At 34.9% G+C, this 20,808-nt stretch overlaps 2 protein-coding genes across 5 annotated transcripts in view; one reads left to right on the plus strand and one right to left on the minus strand.

Moving 5' to 3' along the window:
* LOC111047118 (protein brunelleschi) overlaps positions 1 to 368 on the minus strand; it is a 91,198-nt gene extending 90,830 nt beyond the window's left edge. For all 4 annotated transcript variants that reach the window (XM_039419749.1, XM_039419753.1, XM_039419751.1 and 1 more), the window contains exon 1: positions 228 to 368. The gene's annotated coding sequence lies outside the window, so the exon portion shown is untranslated. The remainder of the gene's footprint in view (positions 1 to 227) is intronic.
* A 29-nt stretch (positions 369 to 397) lies between these two features.
* LOC111043516 (MATH and LRR domain-containing protein PFE0570w) overlaps positions 398 to 20,808 on the plus strand; it is a 28,868-nt gene continuing 8,457 nt past the window's right edge. The window contains exons 1-7 of the mRNA XM_039419647.1: positions 398 to 700; positions 5,619 to 5,769; positions 7,654 to 7,780; positions 11,788 to 12,324; positions 13,818 to 14,000; positions 18,181 to 18,269; positions 19,312 to 19,512. Of these exons, the coding sequence (XP_039275581.1) occupies positions 5,647 to 5,769; positions 7,654 to 7,780; positions 11,788 to 12,324; positions 13,818 to 14,000; positions 18,181 to 18,269; positions 19,312 to 19,512 (1,260 nt within the window). The 5' untranslated portion in view covers positions 398 to 700; positions 5,619 to 5,646. The remainder of the gene's footprint in view (positions 701 to 5,618; positions 5,770 to 7,653; positions 7,781 to 11,787; positions 12,325 to 13,817; positions 14,001 to 18,180; positions 18,270 to 19,311; positions 19,513 to 20,808) is intronic.

The raw sequence follows: 20,808 nt of genomic DNA on the forward strand, positions 1-20,808 counted from the left end.
GCATGGCTCCTAGTTTCTACAATACTGAACAAAATCAACAACATAAAAAATTCAATACAAAATACCGATTAAGTAAGACATTAGACAATGAATGGAGTAACATTTTTAGGTGTTTTCAAAAAGAGCTCTTTTCAATCCAATATCAATGATCTTCAAGAACCAATAGTTAGCAGATAAATTAATCTACATTACCAAATAAAATATGTGATAAATACTTATAAAATTACCTGTTACTATAATATTAAACAAACAAGGAAGGAAAAACGGAAACAACAAAATCATAATCAGATCAGTTCAGATTCAGAATTCTTGGACACCTTTTAGGTTATGTTTTGTTTTCCACCACGACACCACAAAAAGACAGCTGACTGACCGCACCACCGCACTCTGCACCATCACTTCACTTTTACCGCCAATTACCAATAACCAAAACCGTGCTTATGTTGCTAAGTCCAGATATGTGTTTTTGCTGTTTGAATTTAATTCATTTTATTTTGTTAAGAGAAATTCAGTCTGTTAACTGAATATCTTGTGATTTCCAGTGTTTCATTCATGTTCTGGTATAGCAATATTATTCATTGATTTTCATGTAAATTACAACCACTACTGTACCCTTGGAACTAACCTATATTCTAAACTCAATTTTTAAAGCCAAATTAAATGGAATGTTATTCAGTTTTTATTGTGGACGTCAATAACTGTAAGTATTGTGTGATGCATTTAATTTGTTATTGTTAGGCACTATTATCTTTCCCAGTTCTTGTTCAACAAGCTATGATCTAGCAACAAGTATATTGCCCTCAGGGCAATATTTGATAACAATAGTTTTTCTTACTACTCAGCTTAAAGTATAAAATGTGTAAAAATTTTTACTTTTATGTCATAGGAGTGCTTGTCTGCTTCTCTCGCCAGTAAGTGATACCGTTAATTATCCATTGCAGTCAATAAGAATAGCAAAATATATTGGAAAACACTAGATTGGTTTCCAGATTAAAACCCAGAATAACGACCATTAAGCCGAATGGCTGCAATCTTAACGTGTAGTAGCATGTAGTTGTCTCTTTTTCCATAAAGTACAGCAGAATGCATTTACGCACAGATATGAGCTTAAAAGGCTAAGCCCACCATGTGTGGGACTGTCTATCCTTGTGTTGAAAGACGAGCCATGTAAGGAACTCATGTCTGACATTGTCCTGTGTCCGCATATAAACACACTCTAAAGACTGGGTGCATACCCACTAAACTGCGTAGTATCTTCCAAGAATAAGGGTCAAGTCAAAAGAAGCGTTTTCAGACAAGTCGGCTGGGCAGGATGCTCTCTGATTGGGTTAGAGTTTGGGAATAATCAGCAAATCGGAGAGGTTTCTGCCCTGCCGGCTCGTCTGTAATCACGCATAGTGTAGCTTGACCCGTAGACTGGCGTTCTGACAGAGTAACTTACTTTAGTCTACACATGATATGCACCATCTTGAATACAATTAGTCTGAGTTCTCCCACCTGGATGATCCAGTAAGGAGAAGTAGTGTCACTCACCCATAAGGCTGTGCATCAGACTTCCAGAAACTCTGTCACTCCCCTAAACTCCTAGATCCAGACACTAGCAGGCTACCAAATCAAAACAAACATCCAAGTAAAACCGCTCTCACACTGTTTAGGAATGAATCACTAGCAAACCAATCTAAAAAACTCCGATATAAATAATCAATCAGTCTACATGCTACCTATATCGATAGGAGATCTTGATCCATGTTTCCTTCCCATATCAGCTCATTGTTAATGAGCCACTTTTTGGCTTGAAAAATGTCTATTGCCACCATCTCCTACAAATTTGGTGCTCCACCTTCTGCTCAGAAAACATTAGGATGTTAATAGACATCATTACTCATTGATCAACATCACCTTCTTCACCTTCATGCCTTTTACCACAGAGTAGAGAACCACTACTGGTATGTTTATTCCGTGCTTTTACTAATAATAATATCGAGTGACCTGGCTGACTCAGGTTTGGTGTACGAGTTTTCAGGTCGCGCCTAATCAATTTCAGGGCCTCTGACATGACATAACGACAGTTATTAGACAGCCGGCTTAACGTGTCCATCCGAAACATGGGAGTGGCCCGAGAAAAGTATCTTGCCCGGGTCTCTGAATTTTAAATAATAACGTTTTATTAACTCAAGAGCTTTTACAAACATAGTTTCGTCATACAGTAATTTAGAGTCAATACAATATTAATACAAGTTCCATTCCATAGTCTATTCAATATAAATCTTATCACAGCTTATTTGTTCCACTGCTGAATCAGTCTAGATCATAATTAAATTCAACTATAGCAGAAAAACAACAACATATAAATCTATTAATGAATAAAACAATACCTATTGATAGCATGTATATCATAGTCAGGTCTAATGGAGATTAAAAAGAATCAATCACAGTCAGGTCAAATCACAGAAACATTGTATAAAACATAAATAATCAATATCAATCATCCCTACTCAGACTGCATACACGAAATGCACATGAATGCGTCAATTATATGAAAATAATCTCAGCATCACGACAAATTAGTCAGAACAAAAAATGTCTACAAATTTATACAACTCACAATAGTCATTATGGATGGCCCTCAAAAAACTCATCAACCGAGTTATATGCTCCTTTAACCAAGAACTTATAAAGGTCAGTCCTGAACCCTTTCAATTCACCGCTAGTGGATGACAGCTTCAAAAAGCGTGGAAGTCTATTATAAAACTTGCACCCCGCATAACTAGGCTTCCTCCCAAATAGCTTTATCCTATGAGGCTGAGTTGCAAAGTTTTCTCTCCCTCTAGTATTGTACGAATGCATATCGGCTCTACGTCTGAAATTCGTTCTATTTTGGACTGAATACAGATCAGCCTGAAAATGTAAATTGAGGGTACAGTCAGTAGCGATAGCGATCTGAATGCTTCTCTACAAGGGTGGTTGTACCCGAGTCCCGCCAGATACCTAACAGCTTTCTTTTGTATGAGAAAGAAAGCATCGACTACTGCCTCTCTGGTGCCTTTTACTGAAGATGAAGTTTCTGACTTGTGCAGAATATCAGAAATATTTGAATATCTTACTGGATGAGGTAAATAAACACTGTATGGTACACTCTCATCCTGAAGAGAAGTCCCCTCATCCTCAGAAGCAGATAAACAATCCTCGATAGAATCTTGTAAATCTTATTGTCATGTATCATGCCAATTTTGTATTAACACCAAAACTGAGCAAGGTGTCAGTTGTAGCATCAAGAATATCTGTTCGCAATTCAACCAATTCATTAATAAATACATAAAACTTGTGTTTCAAGTGTTTGTGTTTTGTTTCAATGTGGAAGTGAGTGAAAAATTGAAAAGTCGCACATAACCTTTATTTGGACAATTTATTTTATGAAATTGGGATGAAAAGAAGTTTTGGACTGTAGTCTGTTTCTTTGTCCTTCAGTTGATTGTAAATGATGAATAAATAAAAACATAACTAAAATAAAATATATGCTCTGCTAAGATTGTACAACATCTATTGAGTCTTGTTCTCATTTAACTTGAGTATTATTACAAAACCACTTTATTACCCTTTACCCTTTTGTTACACTTCATTATCATCAAACAAGAGCTGATTGAGAACATGAAAAGCATATGATTGAGATTGAATATGTTTTTTATTAATTATACTTCCACATTGTTGGAAAACCAACTGGCAACGTTGAAGAGCTAGAAAAGGATAGCACTATTTGCTTTTTAGAATGATGATAGACAAGGATCTCAACACCAATGTTTAATCAAATACTGCCATTATAACGGGGACCTCACTGTAGTCTGCTACCCTCCACTATTCTATTGAGTGTACAAGCAGAAATATAACTAAACAGTTTTGCTTAGTCTTAATAAATTGCCCATTTATATCGTAATATCGGGGACCGAGCTTCGCTCTGGAGTAAAAAAGCATGACAAATTTATTACGAAAGAAGAAATTATAATAACATTCATAGCTCATACAGATATGTTCTATCTAATCACAGTGAATTGAGATTAATTCCCAGAGGAATGCAAAAATCTCTCTCACAAAGGCCCGGTTACACAAAAGCCGGTTAAATTTTAATCCTGTATAAATTCACGTGAACCAAATCAGAGAAGACCATTTCAAAAAGATGGATCTACTGGAATTAATCAGGATTGAAAATAACCCGGCTTTTTGTAATCGGCACTAAGTACCTGATTGAATGATTACAATAGTTCAACAGCTGAGTCATAATTTTGAGTCCCACACACATGAACTCGCTCATTCACTTCCATCATCAACAGACGACGAAATAATTATCAGCTGTTTTTCCAAGGATGAATAATAATTATCCTTTCAATGTCCTTTAGCGAGTTTTCCCAGGGATGAGACCTAGTGCAATCGTATCTTTATATTATAAACCCACTATGTTCTGAATTCCGTAAGAATCGTTAAAGCCATTTTCGAGATCCGGTGAAATACAAACATATAAACATCTAAAAATCTAAACATATGAACAGAAATTGCTCGTTTAATAGTATAGGATTGTTACATTTATAGTGAGGTCCACGTTATAATGGCAGTGTTTGATTACCAATGGTATTGCAATCCTTGTCTATCATTCAACAAAGCTGATAGCACTATCTCTCGCTTTGCTCTGTTGCCAGATCGTCTTTTGACAATGTAGAATTGATAATTAATTAACAAAATATTTCATCTTAATTATGAAAATCCATTTTGAAATTATTGAAAAATAGCTTGCCTTATAAAATATAATAAACGTGAATGAACCGTTAATTCACCGTTAATATTACATCAATAAACCTGTACCAGCTACCGTCTATCGAAGGCATCGACAAGACAGAGGATGAGCAACGTTGTTCTCGTTGTTCTCCACTGTCATTATAACGTGATATTACATCAATAAACCTGTACCAGCTACCGTCTATAGAAGGCATTGACATGACAGAAGATCGGCAACGTTGTTCTCCTAATCTTTCTCCACTGTCATTATAACGTGGACCTCTCTATAGTCGTTGTGTTAATTGCTTGTATGATATTTTTCAATGTTATTTTATAATAGCCTATGACACGTGCAAGAATAAATAAATAAGTGAAGCTTAAAGGTTGCCAACAAAATAATTTCAAATTACCAGTACTGTATTTAATTGGGAACATGAAGATACTCTTAAAATAATCATTCATAAGCTTTTCACTAAGCTCATTCATAAGTTTGAAAAATAGCTGTTAGAAGAAAACGCACATGAAAAATATGAAACCGAATAAAGCTAGATTCCTACATATCAGAGTACGTGTGCGGTTCAGTGAAAATATAATTCCCATGAGTTTTAATGGGACTATTCACACTCAGCCCGGCCGAGCAAGTATGAATAGACCCATTAGAACCCAAGGGACAGATTTTGTCTCTTTCACTGTCGCGGGTGTAAGGGAATCCAGCTTATGACACGGTTTTCGTTGCTGGCGACTGTTTTCAGTTCGTCAAGTTTTCATATCATCAAGACACGAACTCTCTCTCATACTGATAGGTGGACATTCATCCTGAATCTTTAAAGTTTTAATTGAATCTCCTTTTTCAGACCAATGTGATTGAATGAAAGCGTCAAAATGGAAGCACAGAATGGGTTGAGTCTGTTCAAAGACTCGAATTCTATGTTTATCAACAACAGTTTATTGTTGAGACAGGAGGAGGAGGATGCTCTTGAAGAAGAAAGACAGCAAAACGAAAATGTAAGTTTCAATTTTTTATCAAATTTAAACTCAACGAATGAAAATCAAAGAGTGATTTCAAATGAATGTCCAACTCCACGTCCAAATTTTCCTCAGTCTTATCGTAAAATGATTCCACACCATTGATAGCCACTCTACACATTATAATCTAAGTACCCTTTTTAAAATTGTTTACTCAAAACATGTTTCAGCTATGTGATGCCATTATCCATTAGCCATATGATAATGGCATCATAGCTGTCTTTACTTAGATAAACTAATAATAATAATTTCTCTGATTGCCAATGAATTGCAACCAGAGGAGTTTATTGACAAAACATATACATAGTTGTTATATTATACATACAAAAGTTGCTAATACTAAACTTAGTTCTAATTATAATACCCCACTATAATAATATGTGTCGGGGTGATCATAATATTCTTTTCTAAAACATGTAAAAAAATGTAATTAGTAATTTTAGTCATAAAGGTTTGTTAGTTATTAAAGGTAGAATAAAAATAAAACAGTAGTTCATTCTAAATAGGCTATCAATGGTGTGGAATCATTTTACGATAAGATTTATATTTTTATTTATATTCAAGAGTAGCCCCAACGAAAAAAGACCACCCTACTCACTACAGCTTGTGAACAATAACTTAGCACAATATTTCCATGTTACTGATCTATTAGATGATTATTTAATCAGCTGAATAAATCTTACATACAAAACGTGATAGACGTATAGTGAGATTCACAATATAAATTCAGTGTAAATTATAGGACAGCATAGTAGCCACGTTATATTTCAACCTCTTCTATAGTGGATGGATGTGTTTCAGACACCCTGGTATATTTATATAATACACCTATTAGTTATTGATTATTGTTATTAATTATCAATTACCGTAAATTACTCTCACCAAGAAAAATATATTCCATCATTTAATTATGTATTTCTATAATTGAGTTTGAATATTCTGGTAGTTTATCATGATTTTCTTAATACAATGAGGAAGCGATTCGTATAGTATTTCTGTCTATAAATGATTTAGCAACGGTGCGCAGTTGGAATAGGATAGAGCTATCTGTTGTATCTAATGACAGACAAGTTGAGTCTACCAACGTTAATCAGGTGCTGCATTGTTTTAAAGATTACGTCCTTAGGACTCCGGTGATGGAGTATAAGACAAGTCAAATCAATAATTTTACAAAACGCTATGTTTACAGTGTAGTGTGTTTACAAATTACTGTAGTACAGTGTAGTGTGTTTACAAATTACTGTAGTACAGTGGAGTGTGTTTACAAATTGAAAGAATCTCAATGTAGAATAACATGAATTAATAATTCATATATTATATATCCATATCAATTTTTCTACTATCCTCTATGGCACAGAAAGCTGGCCAGTTGTTGAAAGGCAAGCTCAGAAAATCAGAGTATCTGAAATGAAATTCCTTAGAAAGATTGTGGGAAAAACAAGAAGAGACAGGATAAGGAACGAAGTCATAAGGCAGGAAGTGGAGATTGAACCCCTGGTTGGCAAAATGCAAGAAAGGCAGTTGAAATGGTTCGGGCATATAACAAGGATGACAAACGAGAGAAAGGCCAAACAAATATGGGAAATGAAACCTATTGGAGTGAGGCAAAGAGGACGACCAAGAATAACGTTTGAAAACCATGTCGAAAGAATGGGGGCTGCTAGGGGTAAAAACTGGCAGCAGATGAAAAGATTGGCTGAGGATCGTGGGGAGTGGAGACGCTGGGCCGAGGAATCTTCAAACCACCCTACGCTGTGAGGCAGAAGGGGATCGAGAAAGAAGAAGAAGATCAATTTTTCTTCAGCCAACTGTGCAAGGTCTGTATCACTCAGGACATAAACAAAAATTACGTTTCTGTTGCAGATTCTAAAAAAACTATCAGAAGCATTTGATATTACCAGCGATGATGATGACGAAGATGATGATGATGATGATGACGACGATGATGATGATGAATGCTCCAATACCAGTCATCAATCTCATGTCACGGGTAAGTTATAATTTTCATTTTGAGTAATTGTATTTCATATCAATTTTATTTACGTGAACACAAAAATTACTACAAAGAAATTCTTAAGCATTAAGTATCCATGTTGTCATACAAGGCGATGGACTATCTGCAATCCTATTCAATATTGCATTGCATAGAGCTATTGAAGGATTAGACAGGGGAAATATTTTCCACCGAATGTAGAAATAATCGCAAGAAGGAAAGATGTCCTGAAGGAAACGTATTTGTTGCTAGAAAGAGAGGCGAATAAGATTGGCTTGATAGTGAATGAAAGTAAAACTAGGTATATACAAATATGAAGGAGTCAAGCAAGAAGAGTTCCACAAAACCTCCAAATTGGAAATAAAAATCTTTCAAGGTGTAAAGAACTTCAGCTACTTGGGGGTTGAACTGAATAACGAGTTCAAGATGGGTTACAGCATAAAACAAAGAGTATTTGGCTGGAAATAGAGCATACTTCAGTAACATGAACCTTTTAAAGAACAGGCTCATATGTAGAAACACAAAACTTAAAATATATGAGAGCCTAATTCGACCTGTGAATCAGGCTGTGAATCTTGGACTTTAACAAAAGAAGACAAAAACAATTTAGGCGTTTTGAAAGGAAAATCCTAAGAAAGATTTATGGTCCAGTAAAAGAAGGAGAGGAGTGGAGAAGAACTAATACAGAGCTCGAGGCATTGATAAAAGGCCGAAATATTGTAAAATTTGTAAAGGCACAGCGGCTTAGATGGTTTTGACTTATCTGAAGAATGAACGAAAACAGAATGCCTAAAATAATATTCAAGGAGAGGCTACATTCAAGAAGAAAGATAGGAAGGCCGAGAATAAGGTGGGAAGATGAAGTGAGAGACGATCTCCAAAAAATGGGATATAGAGGATGGAGACAATTAACAGAGGACCGAGAAGCGTGGAGAGCTGTAGTGGTGGCGGCCAAAGCTCATATTGGGCTGTAGTGCTGGAAAAAATTAAGTATCCATGTACAGTACAACAATATTTTCATATATATCCATGTCTTTCTACAGAGTGCTCCTAAAATAGACCAACAAGCTTCGTGATGTTTATTTTGAAAGACGTAGCCAACTAAGGTTAATCAATCCGTCCATTTCAAACCAGCGAAGTGTAGATTTTAATATTGGGAAATATGACGGCTACGTCTTCCGAAGACTGATTTCTATAGTGAGGTCCACGCTATAATGGCAGTGTTTGATTAGCAATCGTATTGCTATCCTTGTCTATCATTCAACAAAGCTTATAGCGCTATCTCTTTATCGCTTTGCTCAGTTGCCAGATCGTCTTTTAACAATGTAGCATTAATAATTAAATGATAAAATATTTCATCTTAATTACGTAAATTAATTATGAAATTATTTAAAGATATAATTTATTATTTTAAACGAGAATGACCAATTAATATCACATCAATAAACCTGTATCAGCTACCATCTATAGAAGGCATTGACAAGACAGAGGTTCGGCAACGTTTTTCTCCTATCTTTCTCCACTGTCATTATAACGTGGACCTCGCTATAGCTACGTCTTCTCTGATGGTCATTATTGTTGACCGGTATTTTGAGTTATGTAATAATTCTAGGGAATTCAATTCTTGTGAAGCAATGTCCAGTAGCTTATTTGTCTAAAGCGCACCTAAACGCCACAAATCAGGATTTTAAGGAGACAAAACAGCAATCAATCCAATAATTCTCTTTCACTTTCCTTGCCCTATTTCCATAGGTAAGGAAAGTATTGCTTTCCGAAAAAAATTGAGGTACCCAAATTTCTAAATTTCTATACGTTACAAGGTCCCCTGAGTCCAAAAAAGTGGTTTTTGAGTATTGGTCTTGTATGACTGTGTGTGTGTGTGTGTGTGTGTGTGTGTGTGTGTGTGTGGGTGTATGTGCGTTTGTGTACACGATATCTCATCTCCCAATTAACGGAATGACTTGAAATTTGGAACTTACGGTCCTTACACTATCATTTTTATTTTCCTTGCCTATTACCATAGGTAAGGAAAGTATTGCTTTCCGAAAAAATTGAGGTACCCAAATTTCTAAATTTCTATACGTTACAAGGTCCCGGAGTCTGAAAAAGTGGCTGAATCAAATGTGTGTGTGTGTGTGTGTGTGTGTGTGTGTGTGTGTGTGTGTGTGTGTGTGTGTGGTGTGTGTGTGTGTGTTTTTGTGGGTGTGTGTGTGTGTGTGTGTGGGTGTGTGAGTGTATATGCGTCTGTGTACACGATATCTCATCTCCCAATTAACGGAATGACTTGAAATTTGGAACTTAAGGTCCTTACAATATAAGGATCCGACACGAACAATTTCGATCAAATGCAATTCAAGATGTCGGCTAAAATGGCGAAAATGTTGTCAAAAACAGGGTTTTTCGCGATTTTCTCGAAAACGGCTCCAACGATTTTGATCAAATTCACACCTAAAAAAGTCATTGATAAGCTCTATCAACTGCCACAAGTCCCATATCTGAAAAAATTCAGGAGCTCCGCCCCATCTATGCAAAGTTTGATGTTAGATTCCCAATTATCAGGCTACAGATACAATTTGAACAACAAATTTTGAGTGGAAAAGATTGAGCATAAAAATCTCTATAATTAATGTTCATTAACATTTTCACCTAAAATTGAAAATAAGCTCGAAATTCGAGAAAATGTGATTATCCAATTGCAAACTGTTGGCAACTGTTGATCCTATTAAATGATTCACTATGAAGAGATAGCAGACCTCGTATGTCTCCAGCGTTATTGTCCTGTCACCAGGTGACTCAGATCTTTGTTTATAAGTAGACTTGGGATGCGCTTGAACACTAGCGTCAGGTGATCAATTTTTATAACGGCAAAAAAAGTTGTGTAAGTGCGCCAAACCAGATTTTTGAGAAAAAACTTGCTACATAGGGACAAAATTTCTAAACAAGTTGCCTAGTAATATCGATTTTAACCCTTCCACTACCAAGCGGGGTAATTGGACTACCCCAACCCACATTTTCCCCATTTTTTGTAGATAATGTTGTTGTATTTCATTGAAACCTTGAGTACTTGTTAAAAACATATCACTTTAGTTGTTTTTCTCATAAAATCATTTCATTCCTCTTATTTTTTCAATTATTAGCAGATTTATCCTTGGGGTAACTCTATTACCCCGCTTGGTATTCCATGTCATGCAATTTTTTGGTATATTCCATCCATTATCGGAATGCATAAGATATAAATTTAATGTCCAATTATCATTTTTTCGCCAAACCTGATTCATAATGATCACTTGAAATCTAAATTTGAAAAAATTGCTTCTCTATAGCCATAATTTAATTATTTGACAACATTTCCCCTACATCTATTTGATAGAATGCTCAATTTTTTGTCCTGTCAGTTTTTGATTGAAAACATATTTTCAACAAAAGAAATTTATTTTTAATTATATTAAAAGCTTTTGTAATGCATTTCATAGATGAATTAATGGAAAAAAATATAGAATAAAGATATAAAACAGAAATCTTGTTGGGGTGACCTAGTTACCCCAGTTGGTATTCCGTGTATGTGAAGAAGGTTGGTAGTCCAAGGGTAAAGAGCATGACTTTCCAAAACGCTCTGTATAAGTTTCTTGTTGAAAGAAGTTTTTATAGTGTAAATGCATTTTTATGTGACAATTATTTATGATATCATATAGGCTATATCTATATTTTTATTTATTATGTTAAATATTGGAGATTTTTTTGTACTTGACAATGTTCAATTGTATAGTTGTGATCCATATGACTGTACTGTATTGAACTAATAAAAAATATTCTATTCTATTCTACATCAAATAATCGGTATCAGCTGTCCTCTATAGAAGGCTGTGGCAAGGCAGAGTATCGGCCCCTATCTTCATCCACTGCCATTAAAACATAGGGATCATTAATTATTATTAATTATTTCAATTACAGATTATTAATTATTCCAATTTCAATATTATCTTTATTAATCATTTCAATTACAGATAAATCAACCAGCTATGAAGACAAGTCCAGTACCAAGACTTGTGAATCGAAATCGTCCCATAGAAAAGCGGTCGAAAGCAAGCAGGGGCATCATAAAATGAAAACTGTCAGCTGCAGCAGCCGAAATGAAAGCAACCGGTTCCATCGCAAACATAATCTATCGAGTGTCTATGAAGACGAATCGGACATATCATACAATAGTAACGAAGCAACGCTGCAAAGCAAAAGAGCAACGCAGCTAAGTAACAAAGCAACGCAACAAAACAATAAAGCAACTCAGCAAAGCAACAATTCAATGCAGAAAAGCAATAGACGTTCAGTGTCACCACACTACAAACATTGCACGCAGTCAATCAACAACAGTGTTGCCAACTCTTCCTCTCGTTCACCGGTGATTGCCAAGTCCAACAGTGTTGCCAACTCTTCCTCTCGTTCACCGGCAATTGACAAGTCCAACAGTGTTGCCAACTCTTCACCGGTTGCTTTGCAAAATAATTCGGAAGACGCTAGTCAGAATGAAGCCTACTTGAAAAGCCGTAAGTGTTTCTCCTGAAATTTTCTATAGTGACGTTATGATGACAATATTTTATTAACATTAGTGTTGCTATCCTTGTCTATCATTTGACAAAACAGCGCTATCCTTTTCTAGACCCACAACGTTTCCAGAATAATTATTAACAAAATAATCAATCTCATATTATGAAAATTTATTATTAAATAATTGAAAAATATATTTTCTTGACGGATAAAATATTCAGCTTGAGAATGTAACCTGTGTGGTCACGAAACCATGGTTCTATACCAAATAAAACTGTAGAATATGACGATATTTGTGTGTTTTTATTTCATTTTGAATGAAATACTATTGATTATTTTAAACAAGAATAAACAGTTAATATTACATAGTATAATATCAGATATACCGGTATCAGATATCCTCTACAGAAGTTAGTGACAAGGCAAAGAATCGCCTACGCTGTTCTCCTATCTTTCTCCACTGTCATTATGATGCGGAACTCACTATATCCTATACTATTAAACGAGCAGCTTCTGTTTATATGTTTGGATGTTTATATGTTTGTATTTCACCGGATCTCGAAAACGGCTCTAACGATTCTCACGAAATTCAGAACATAGTAGGTTTATAATATGAAGATTCGATTGCACTAGGTCTCATCCCTGGGAAAACTCGCTGAAGGACATTAAAAGGATAATTATTATCCTTGGAAAAACAGCTGATAATAATTATTTCGTCGTCTGTTGGTGATGGAAGTGAGTGAGCGAGTTCATGTGTGTGGGACTCAAAATTATGACTCAGCTGTTGAACTTTTGTAATCATTCAATCAGGTACTTAGTGCCAGTTGCAAAAAAACCGGGGTATTTTCAATCCTGATTAATTCCAGTAGATCCATCTTTTTGAAATGGTCTTCTCTGATTTGGTTCACGTGAAGTTAATCAGGATTAAAATTCAACCGGCTTTTGTGCAACTGGGCCTTTGTGAGGGAAATTTTTGCATTCCTCTGGGAATTAATCTCAATTTACTGTGATTAGATAGAACATTTCTGTATGAATGCTATTACAATTTCTTCTTTCGTAATAATTTTTTTATGCTTTTGTGCTGCAGAGCGAAGCTCGGTCCCCGATATTTTACATAATCTATCACTATAGTATCTAGACCACAAGATCAAGTTTGTCTCGCCAGTTTAAAGTCATGATATTTGAAAACTTTTATTGGTCAAAATTCGGGAGGAATACAGTTTTTTGGCTGTGTCTGTTCTCCTCTCTCAAATTGTATATGATTTCTTACTGTCAATAAATTAATTAATGAAACTAATTTATTGATCTTCAAGGTTGAGATGTAGAGAGGACTAAAAAGTCCGCCAGATAAAGATTTCTTTTAATTCATTTCATCTATCAGATTAATATTACGTTCAACCTTTCCGTTATACTTAGAGAATTTCAGATTTTCACATGCAAATTCATGATACTTGATTTGTAATCCTAAAAACGTGTACTTTGTATTGTTCAGGATATCAGAGTATGGATCAATTGAGTGTACTGTATGATGTCCGGTTGAGAGAGGTGGAGAAATTGAAAAATTCTCTTTCTCAGGAGCAACAGAAGTGCAATATGCTGGAGAGGAAAATTATGATCTTGGAATCTGAAAAATCGGGAGCAGAGCTATCCTACCGCCAAACTCAAGAACTTTTAGGTAAGTAGGCTACAAAGTGCGCCAGAGAAACTTACTTATTTGAAAAAAATTCAGCGTGGTGAATTTGTCGCGTAGAGGGGCAAGAGGGGGAAGTTCCCAAATGTATCCTCCCACAAGTAAGTAGCCATCATGCTCTGGTCTAGAGAGCAGCGGACCTTCGCAGTAGAGAGCTTCTTTTCTAATGGTCGATTACTTGTTGTTGCTATACAACGTGCCTTCCGCGCTCGATTTGAAATTCCTCCTCATTTTTTCATTTTTCATTTTCATTTTTTTTTTCGTCTCACTGACCACCTATGAAAGGGGTATAAGGATTTGTCAATTATAATCTAAGTCGTCAATCTTTGCATTCCATAATGGAAAAAGAATTCCTCATTGGAATAGGGACAAACCTGCAACAACTCCTCCCTCACCTTAATTCTGAACTCTTTACCTGTAAGAGCCTTTACGCGTGTTGGCAATGAAATATAAAGCCGAAATCCTGCACTCTTTAACCCCCTCTCAAACATACCAGTTCGATGAATGTCATCTCTGAGGTTTTGTCTATATCTGGTATTGTATGAGTGGAACAACTCTCCTGTATTGAATCTATCTTTATTCTTATCAATAAAACAAAGAGCCTCCAAAATATATACACCTGGTAGTGGGAGAATCTTTAACTCTTTGAAATAACCTCTACAACTTGCTCTAATAGATTCACCCACCATTACTCTTAACTGCCCACTTTTGAATCCTAAATATATGTATTGCCCCAAAATATAACACCGTATGAAAGAAGAGAATGGAACACAGCAAAATAAACACTTCTAAGCGTTCCTGCATCCAGCAATTTCTTCACGGTTCTAAGAACAAATATTGCCGAGTTTAGTTTGCTTTTTAGTTGGTCTAGATGAGGTCGCCAGGAGAGTTCAGAGTCCAGCACTACACCAAGTACGTTTCAGACTCGTTCCTGGCCGTAATTCTATTCTGTCATGGGTTAACTCACTTCGGGAGTGTGGAAGTGTCGCTAAACCCAGAAATAGACTTCACTGAACCATCAGAAGTCCAGAAAATATCGAAAGAGAGAGGCAGTCAGTTGTGCGTTCTCCCCGGCGTTCGGCTCGCAAACACGCAGCTGCTATGGCGATCTCTGACTCCACTGTTCGACGACTTTTCCATGAAGACCTGCAATTTAATCCCTATAAATTGGCTGTTGTTCAAGAGTTAACTGAACGCGATTTTGTTGCCCGTCAAAATGCATGTGATATGCTGATTGACAACCTGCCTGAAGACACGGTCATTTCTTTCAGTGACGAGGCTCATTTCCACATGCGTTTCCTCAATGCGATTTTTCATGGGGTTATTTGAAATCCCTGGTTTATGTCGATCGACCAAGGACCATAGCACACCTCAATAACAACATTCGCGTCGCCATTGCCAACATACCGATTGATATACTGCAGCGAGTGGATACAAATTTCAAAAATCGACTTCATCAGTGTATGCGCAATGGAGGTCGCCATTGATCTGATGTCATTTTCAAGACTGCATGAAAAAGAATTGGGAAATTGTATTCTCATATAAAAAAACATTAAGGCTGTGCAAAGGCTAAAAATAAACTTTCTACTGGTGATAATTTTCAAAGTTTTTCGATCTCTATATCATCAAGCTATCAAAATGAACAAGTTTCCTCAGGAAAACATTTTTTTCCGATCATTACTTATTGAGATATGAGCGCCTAAAGTTTTAATTTTTGGGACAGAACATTTCAAATTCGGTAAGAGATAAATCCATGAGATTCAAAGGATCATGCTATTGTTGATCTAGTAAAACAAAAATCTTCTGAAAATATAAATTTTTGAGAAAGTTATTAAATTTACTAAAAATTACAAAAAATAATTTTTGTTGAGTATTTTTGTCATTTTTGGTAAATTGAAAAACTTATCAAAAATATTTTCAGAAAATTTTGGTTTTACTAGATCAGCAATAGCATGAAGAATCAATCCTCTGAATCTCATGGATTTATCTCTTACCGAATTTGAAATGTTCTGTCCCAAAAATTTAAACTTTAGGCGCTCATATCTCAAAAAGTAATGATCGGAAAAAAAATGTTTTCCTGAGGAAACTTTTTCATTTTGATAGCTTGATGATATACAAATCGAAAAACTTTGAAAAATATCACCAGTAGAAAGTTTATTTTTAGCCTTTGCACAGCCTTAAAACAATATTATCCGAAGTACTTTTGTTTTTATTGACTTTTCAAATAAGTAAGTTTCTCTGGCGCATCTTGAAGGAAATTATCAGTACATTTTATTATATTTCTCTAGTGATAAAATACTATTCACCTACTCGGTCTGATTTCTTATGCGAGAAAAATGTATAATACCACAGATGAAAGATATCTCATGGTATAGATCAATTATGTTCAACATTTGAAGCAGACTTTTATTAACACAAGCCGATTGCTGTCGACTACAGAATATTATTACTGTTTTGGCCGGGTGAGAGTGTAAGAACGCCACATTATGAGATACTACCAGTGTCACATAGCTTCACGAAAAAAGTATCGGGGAAGAGGAGAATCGGGTTGAGTTAACAGTGAAATTTGAAACATAACGCCTTATACCATGGGATATCTTCTTATTCTATCTTTTCGCTATGATATTATTTATATTTACATTATATAAGTAGCCTACTTATCATTGAAATGATTCCTAGAGAAAAACAGGCAAATAGTGTATATCAAAGGTAAATTAATTTATAAAATACCGGGTGACCCAGAATAACGGGAACATTTGAAAACGCCATGTTCAAAAAGAGTGTATTCGTTCAGGAGGAAGCCATCTTGAAGAAGTAATTGCCAAGAAGTGATAGATGTTATTAATAATTCTCAAATTGAACTTTACATTAGTTTGAATAAAATCATTTTTGTCCTTCCCACTAATGTTTTATGGCGCTTTTAAAAGTTCCGGTTATTCTGTGTCACTCTGTATATGAGTTTTTTAAGCTAATTTCAAGTTTTTTTTCTGGTGATAATTCATTCCAGTTTTCTTATTCCAAATATTTTTATGAGAATATGTTTTTATCATTATTGAATAAACAATCAAATAAATAAGTCTATAGGCTCATGCTTGTACTTGAGTATAATGACCATAGAGAAAAGATAGCAAAAGAAGATATCCCATGGTATAGGTCGTTCATGCTCCAATTTTCAATGTTAACTCAAGCCGATAGTCGTAGTAGTTGTTTTTGGTGAAGCTATGTGACGCTGGTAGTCTCTCATACTGTGGCGTTCTTACACTCCCACCCGGCTAGAACAGTAATAATAGACAGTAGTCGACCGTAATCGGGTTGAGTTAACAAAAATCGGCTTGAAATTTGTAACATAAACTACCTATATCGTGGGATATCTTCTTGTACTATCTTTTCTATGACAAAATGGAAATCAACCAATGCTTTGAATCCTTTTAATCAATTTAATTGAAGAAGTGAAACAATCCGAATCTCATTGCGTTGGGCAATTCGAAATTTTATTTTGAGTTATCGTCATCAATTTCATTAGTTAAATCAAACCTTTTTCCAATTCTCCATACGTCTAGCTATTTTAAATTAATTGTTATTTATTGTCTTTCATGAATGAATGAATAAATTGTTTCTATTTTTAAATAAACAATTAATCGAAGAAGAATTAAATTTATAGAAATTCAAGCATTAAATCCTTGGTCAACGCTGGTGTTCGTTTAATAAATTCATTTTATAAAAATTTAATATTTCAAACACGCCTCATTTCCCAATTAAATAAAATGTTCATTTTGTCTTGTAAATTGATTCTAAAGTTGGAGACATTTTTCAATTGAAATGTTACTTCTACATTTCTATCGCTTGTTGCTTGTTTGCGCATTTGCTTGTTGGAAAATGTTTATATAAAGTAGATGAGTTTCTCGAAATTCAATTTTGTAAGTTATTTGTGTGAATGTTTGTTTTTTGACTTGAGAGTACTAGGCAATTGATTTTAAAATAAGATAGATTAAAATAATGAAAATAAAATGTGATATTTAATGTGATATTGCTGTAAGCTGATGACGTTGTTATGACATTTTTATGTTTTTGACAATAAATTATTTATTTATCTATATTAGAAATTGTATGATGCTAAAAATATTTTTTCCATACATTATCTTGAAATTTTTATATTCTCTTGCAGTATCTAGTAAGCAGCAGATTTCAGCACTGGAAGAGCAAATAAAGGAATTGAAAAACGGATTGGCCAATTTGGAGAAAAGTAAAACTCAGGTATGTTGTAGAAATATTTATAATTTACAATTTTTATTCATTTATTCATACATGGCATAGGCTATTACAAAATAACATTGAAAATCATTATACATTCTAGTCTCTTCGCGACGCCACATGTGTTTCCAAATGGTGACACTCAGACCAGTCGATTCTAGTCTCCGCGACCTCAAACCTGTGAGACTGAGTCGAGCGGCGAGTCGACATGTTGGTCGAGAAGCGACTTGAGTTGTGTAGTACCATAGAGAAACAATAGCCTAAGTAGATATCCCATGGTATAGAGCGTTTATGTCGCAAGTTGTACTGTTATCTCAAGTCGATTACTATCAATTATTGTAGATTTTTACTGTTTTGGCTGGGTGAGAGTGTATGAACGGCAAAATATGAGAGACTACCAGCGTCACACAGCTTTACGGGAAAGAAATACGTGGACTATCGGCTTGAGATAACAGTAAAAGTTGCGACATAAACGCTCTATACCATGGGATATCTCTATTATAGTACTGTGTATTTTTGATAAAGTGAGCTTTGAATTTGAACTTTGAAGGTTAAAGCACAGAGTAGAAACATTCTCTTCCTTGTTGCTTCTTTTTTTGTTTCATCATTTGGAATGACACAATAAAAAGAATTAGATAAGACAATATATTCATTATAATTATTAAATTTGTTACAGAATTTATTCTACAATTCAATGATTACAAAGAATAACGAAAATCATTTTATCCTTTCTTAAACTATGTTTTTTGTTTAGAGGTTTCAGATAATTTTCTTTTTTCAGTTCACAATATCAACTCCTTTTTTTCTAGTTATTTTTAATAAAGTGAGGTTAGAAATGGAGTAGCATTGATTTGAAGTAGCGACAATGAGCAAGAAAGTCGTAAGGTCGAGAGACTGGAGTCGTACGATTTGAGTCGAAGCAGGGTGATTTGAGCCTTACTCCAATTGTTTATCCCAGAATTTGTACGCAATCATTCTATTTTGATGTGTTTTTATAATTGTTGAATAATAAATAATCTTTAACTTTCTCCAACTGGTTTTCCAGAATGAATCAGAGCTGATAACATCGAGAGACATCATCAACGATCTACAAGCAAGAATTCGCTTCTTGGAGAAGAACGATCCTAGTCAAGCGGCTGTGAAACAGATGGAAAGCACTATTAAATCGCTGCAGAATCAGCACATGCAGGAGGTGGCGTCTCTTCAGCTTCAACTAAAGAATAAAACTGCCAAACTTGAGGAAAAAGTAAGTTTTCATAAAACCAACATACAGCTATCAAAACTATAGTGAGGTCCACGTTATAATGGCAGTGTTCCATTGGCAATGGTATTGCTATTCTTGTCTTTTCAAATTCAAATTCATTTATTTGCCATAAAATAATACAGATTGATAAAATAAATATTCCAACTTACAAAATGGCACTGCCGGCAAAGAAAACTTGTGCGCCGTCAGTGATAGATAGATAGATAGATATATTTCTCGATCCATGAAACATCTATAGATGCATGAGATCACGTCAAAATATTAGAACACATACATAATAGAGTACTAGTCAAATTATTATGCCTTTATGGTTTCAATGGTTTTTATAGCATTACAGGTCTATGCTGGATTCAGGCAGCTGAAAAAACTCGTCAACATGATAGAAGGGGTTAGCGCAGAGCCACGTATGTAGAGTTTTTTTTTAAACTCTATGGTTCTCATGTCTCTAAACTTGAGGGGTAATTTATTGAATAAACGTCTACCCATTATCAGATGGCTGGACCTTAGCCTTTCCAGACGGACAAAAGGAATGTTGATGTCATGACTATGTCGAGTATTAATCCCATGAACGTTCGATCTACATTGGAGCGTTTCTCTACACTCATGAGTGTGAACAAGGCTACTGAATATATACAGATTCACTACCGTAAGAATGCCAAGCTCAACAAAAAGTGGCTTACAGTGGGCTATTCTATCGGCTCTACTCATTATTCTGATAGCTCTCTTCTGCATTATTAATACCTCTCCAATCCTGGTAGCATTACCCCAGAACACCAGACCATACCCTAGAACCGACTGGAACAGAGCAAAATATGAAGAGTTCGAATAACTAGGTACAGCAACAAACATGTCAATAGAAAGAAAAAGAGCTTATTCAAACCACTAGAATAAATAAAATTATGGAAACCAGGTCACATCTCAAAACTTACAAACGATAAGACAAAGTAACAAAATCACAAGCAAATGACAAACTCAAAAAGACCAATTCAAGGAAGCCATGACAAATATTTCTTTTAATTTATAATACAAAAATGAAACACTACAAATGGATATAGATAATTTGAAATAAACATTTATCCTAATCCAATCCAGTATTAGATTCATTATCGATTTTGTAATTCTATTAATAATGAATTCAGTTGGGACTTTATTTATAAACAAGTAACACTCATATTCAAACTGACGTCTACATACACTTAAGCTGGTAAAGTCAATATCAAATTGTAATGGATTGGAGGGACGCAAATAATATGGATTATTCCTTAAGTTGAATGTATC

The sequence above is a fragment of the Nilaparvata lugens genome, chromosome 1, assembly GCF_014356525.2.
Source record: "Nilaparvata lugens isolate BPH chromosome 1, ASM1435652v1, whole genome shotgun sequence".
Classification (NCBI taxonomy): domain Eukaryota; kingdom Metazoa; phylum Arthropoda; class Insecta; order Hemiptera; family Delphacidae; genus Nilaparvata; species Nilaparvata lugens.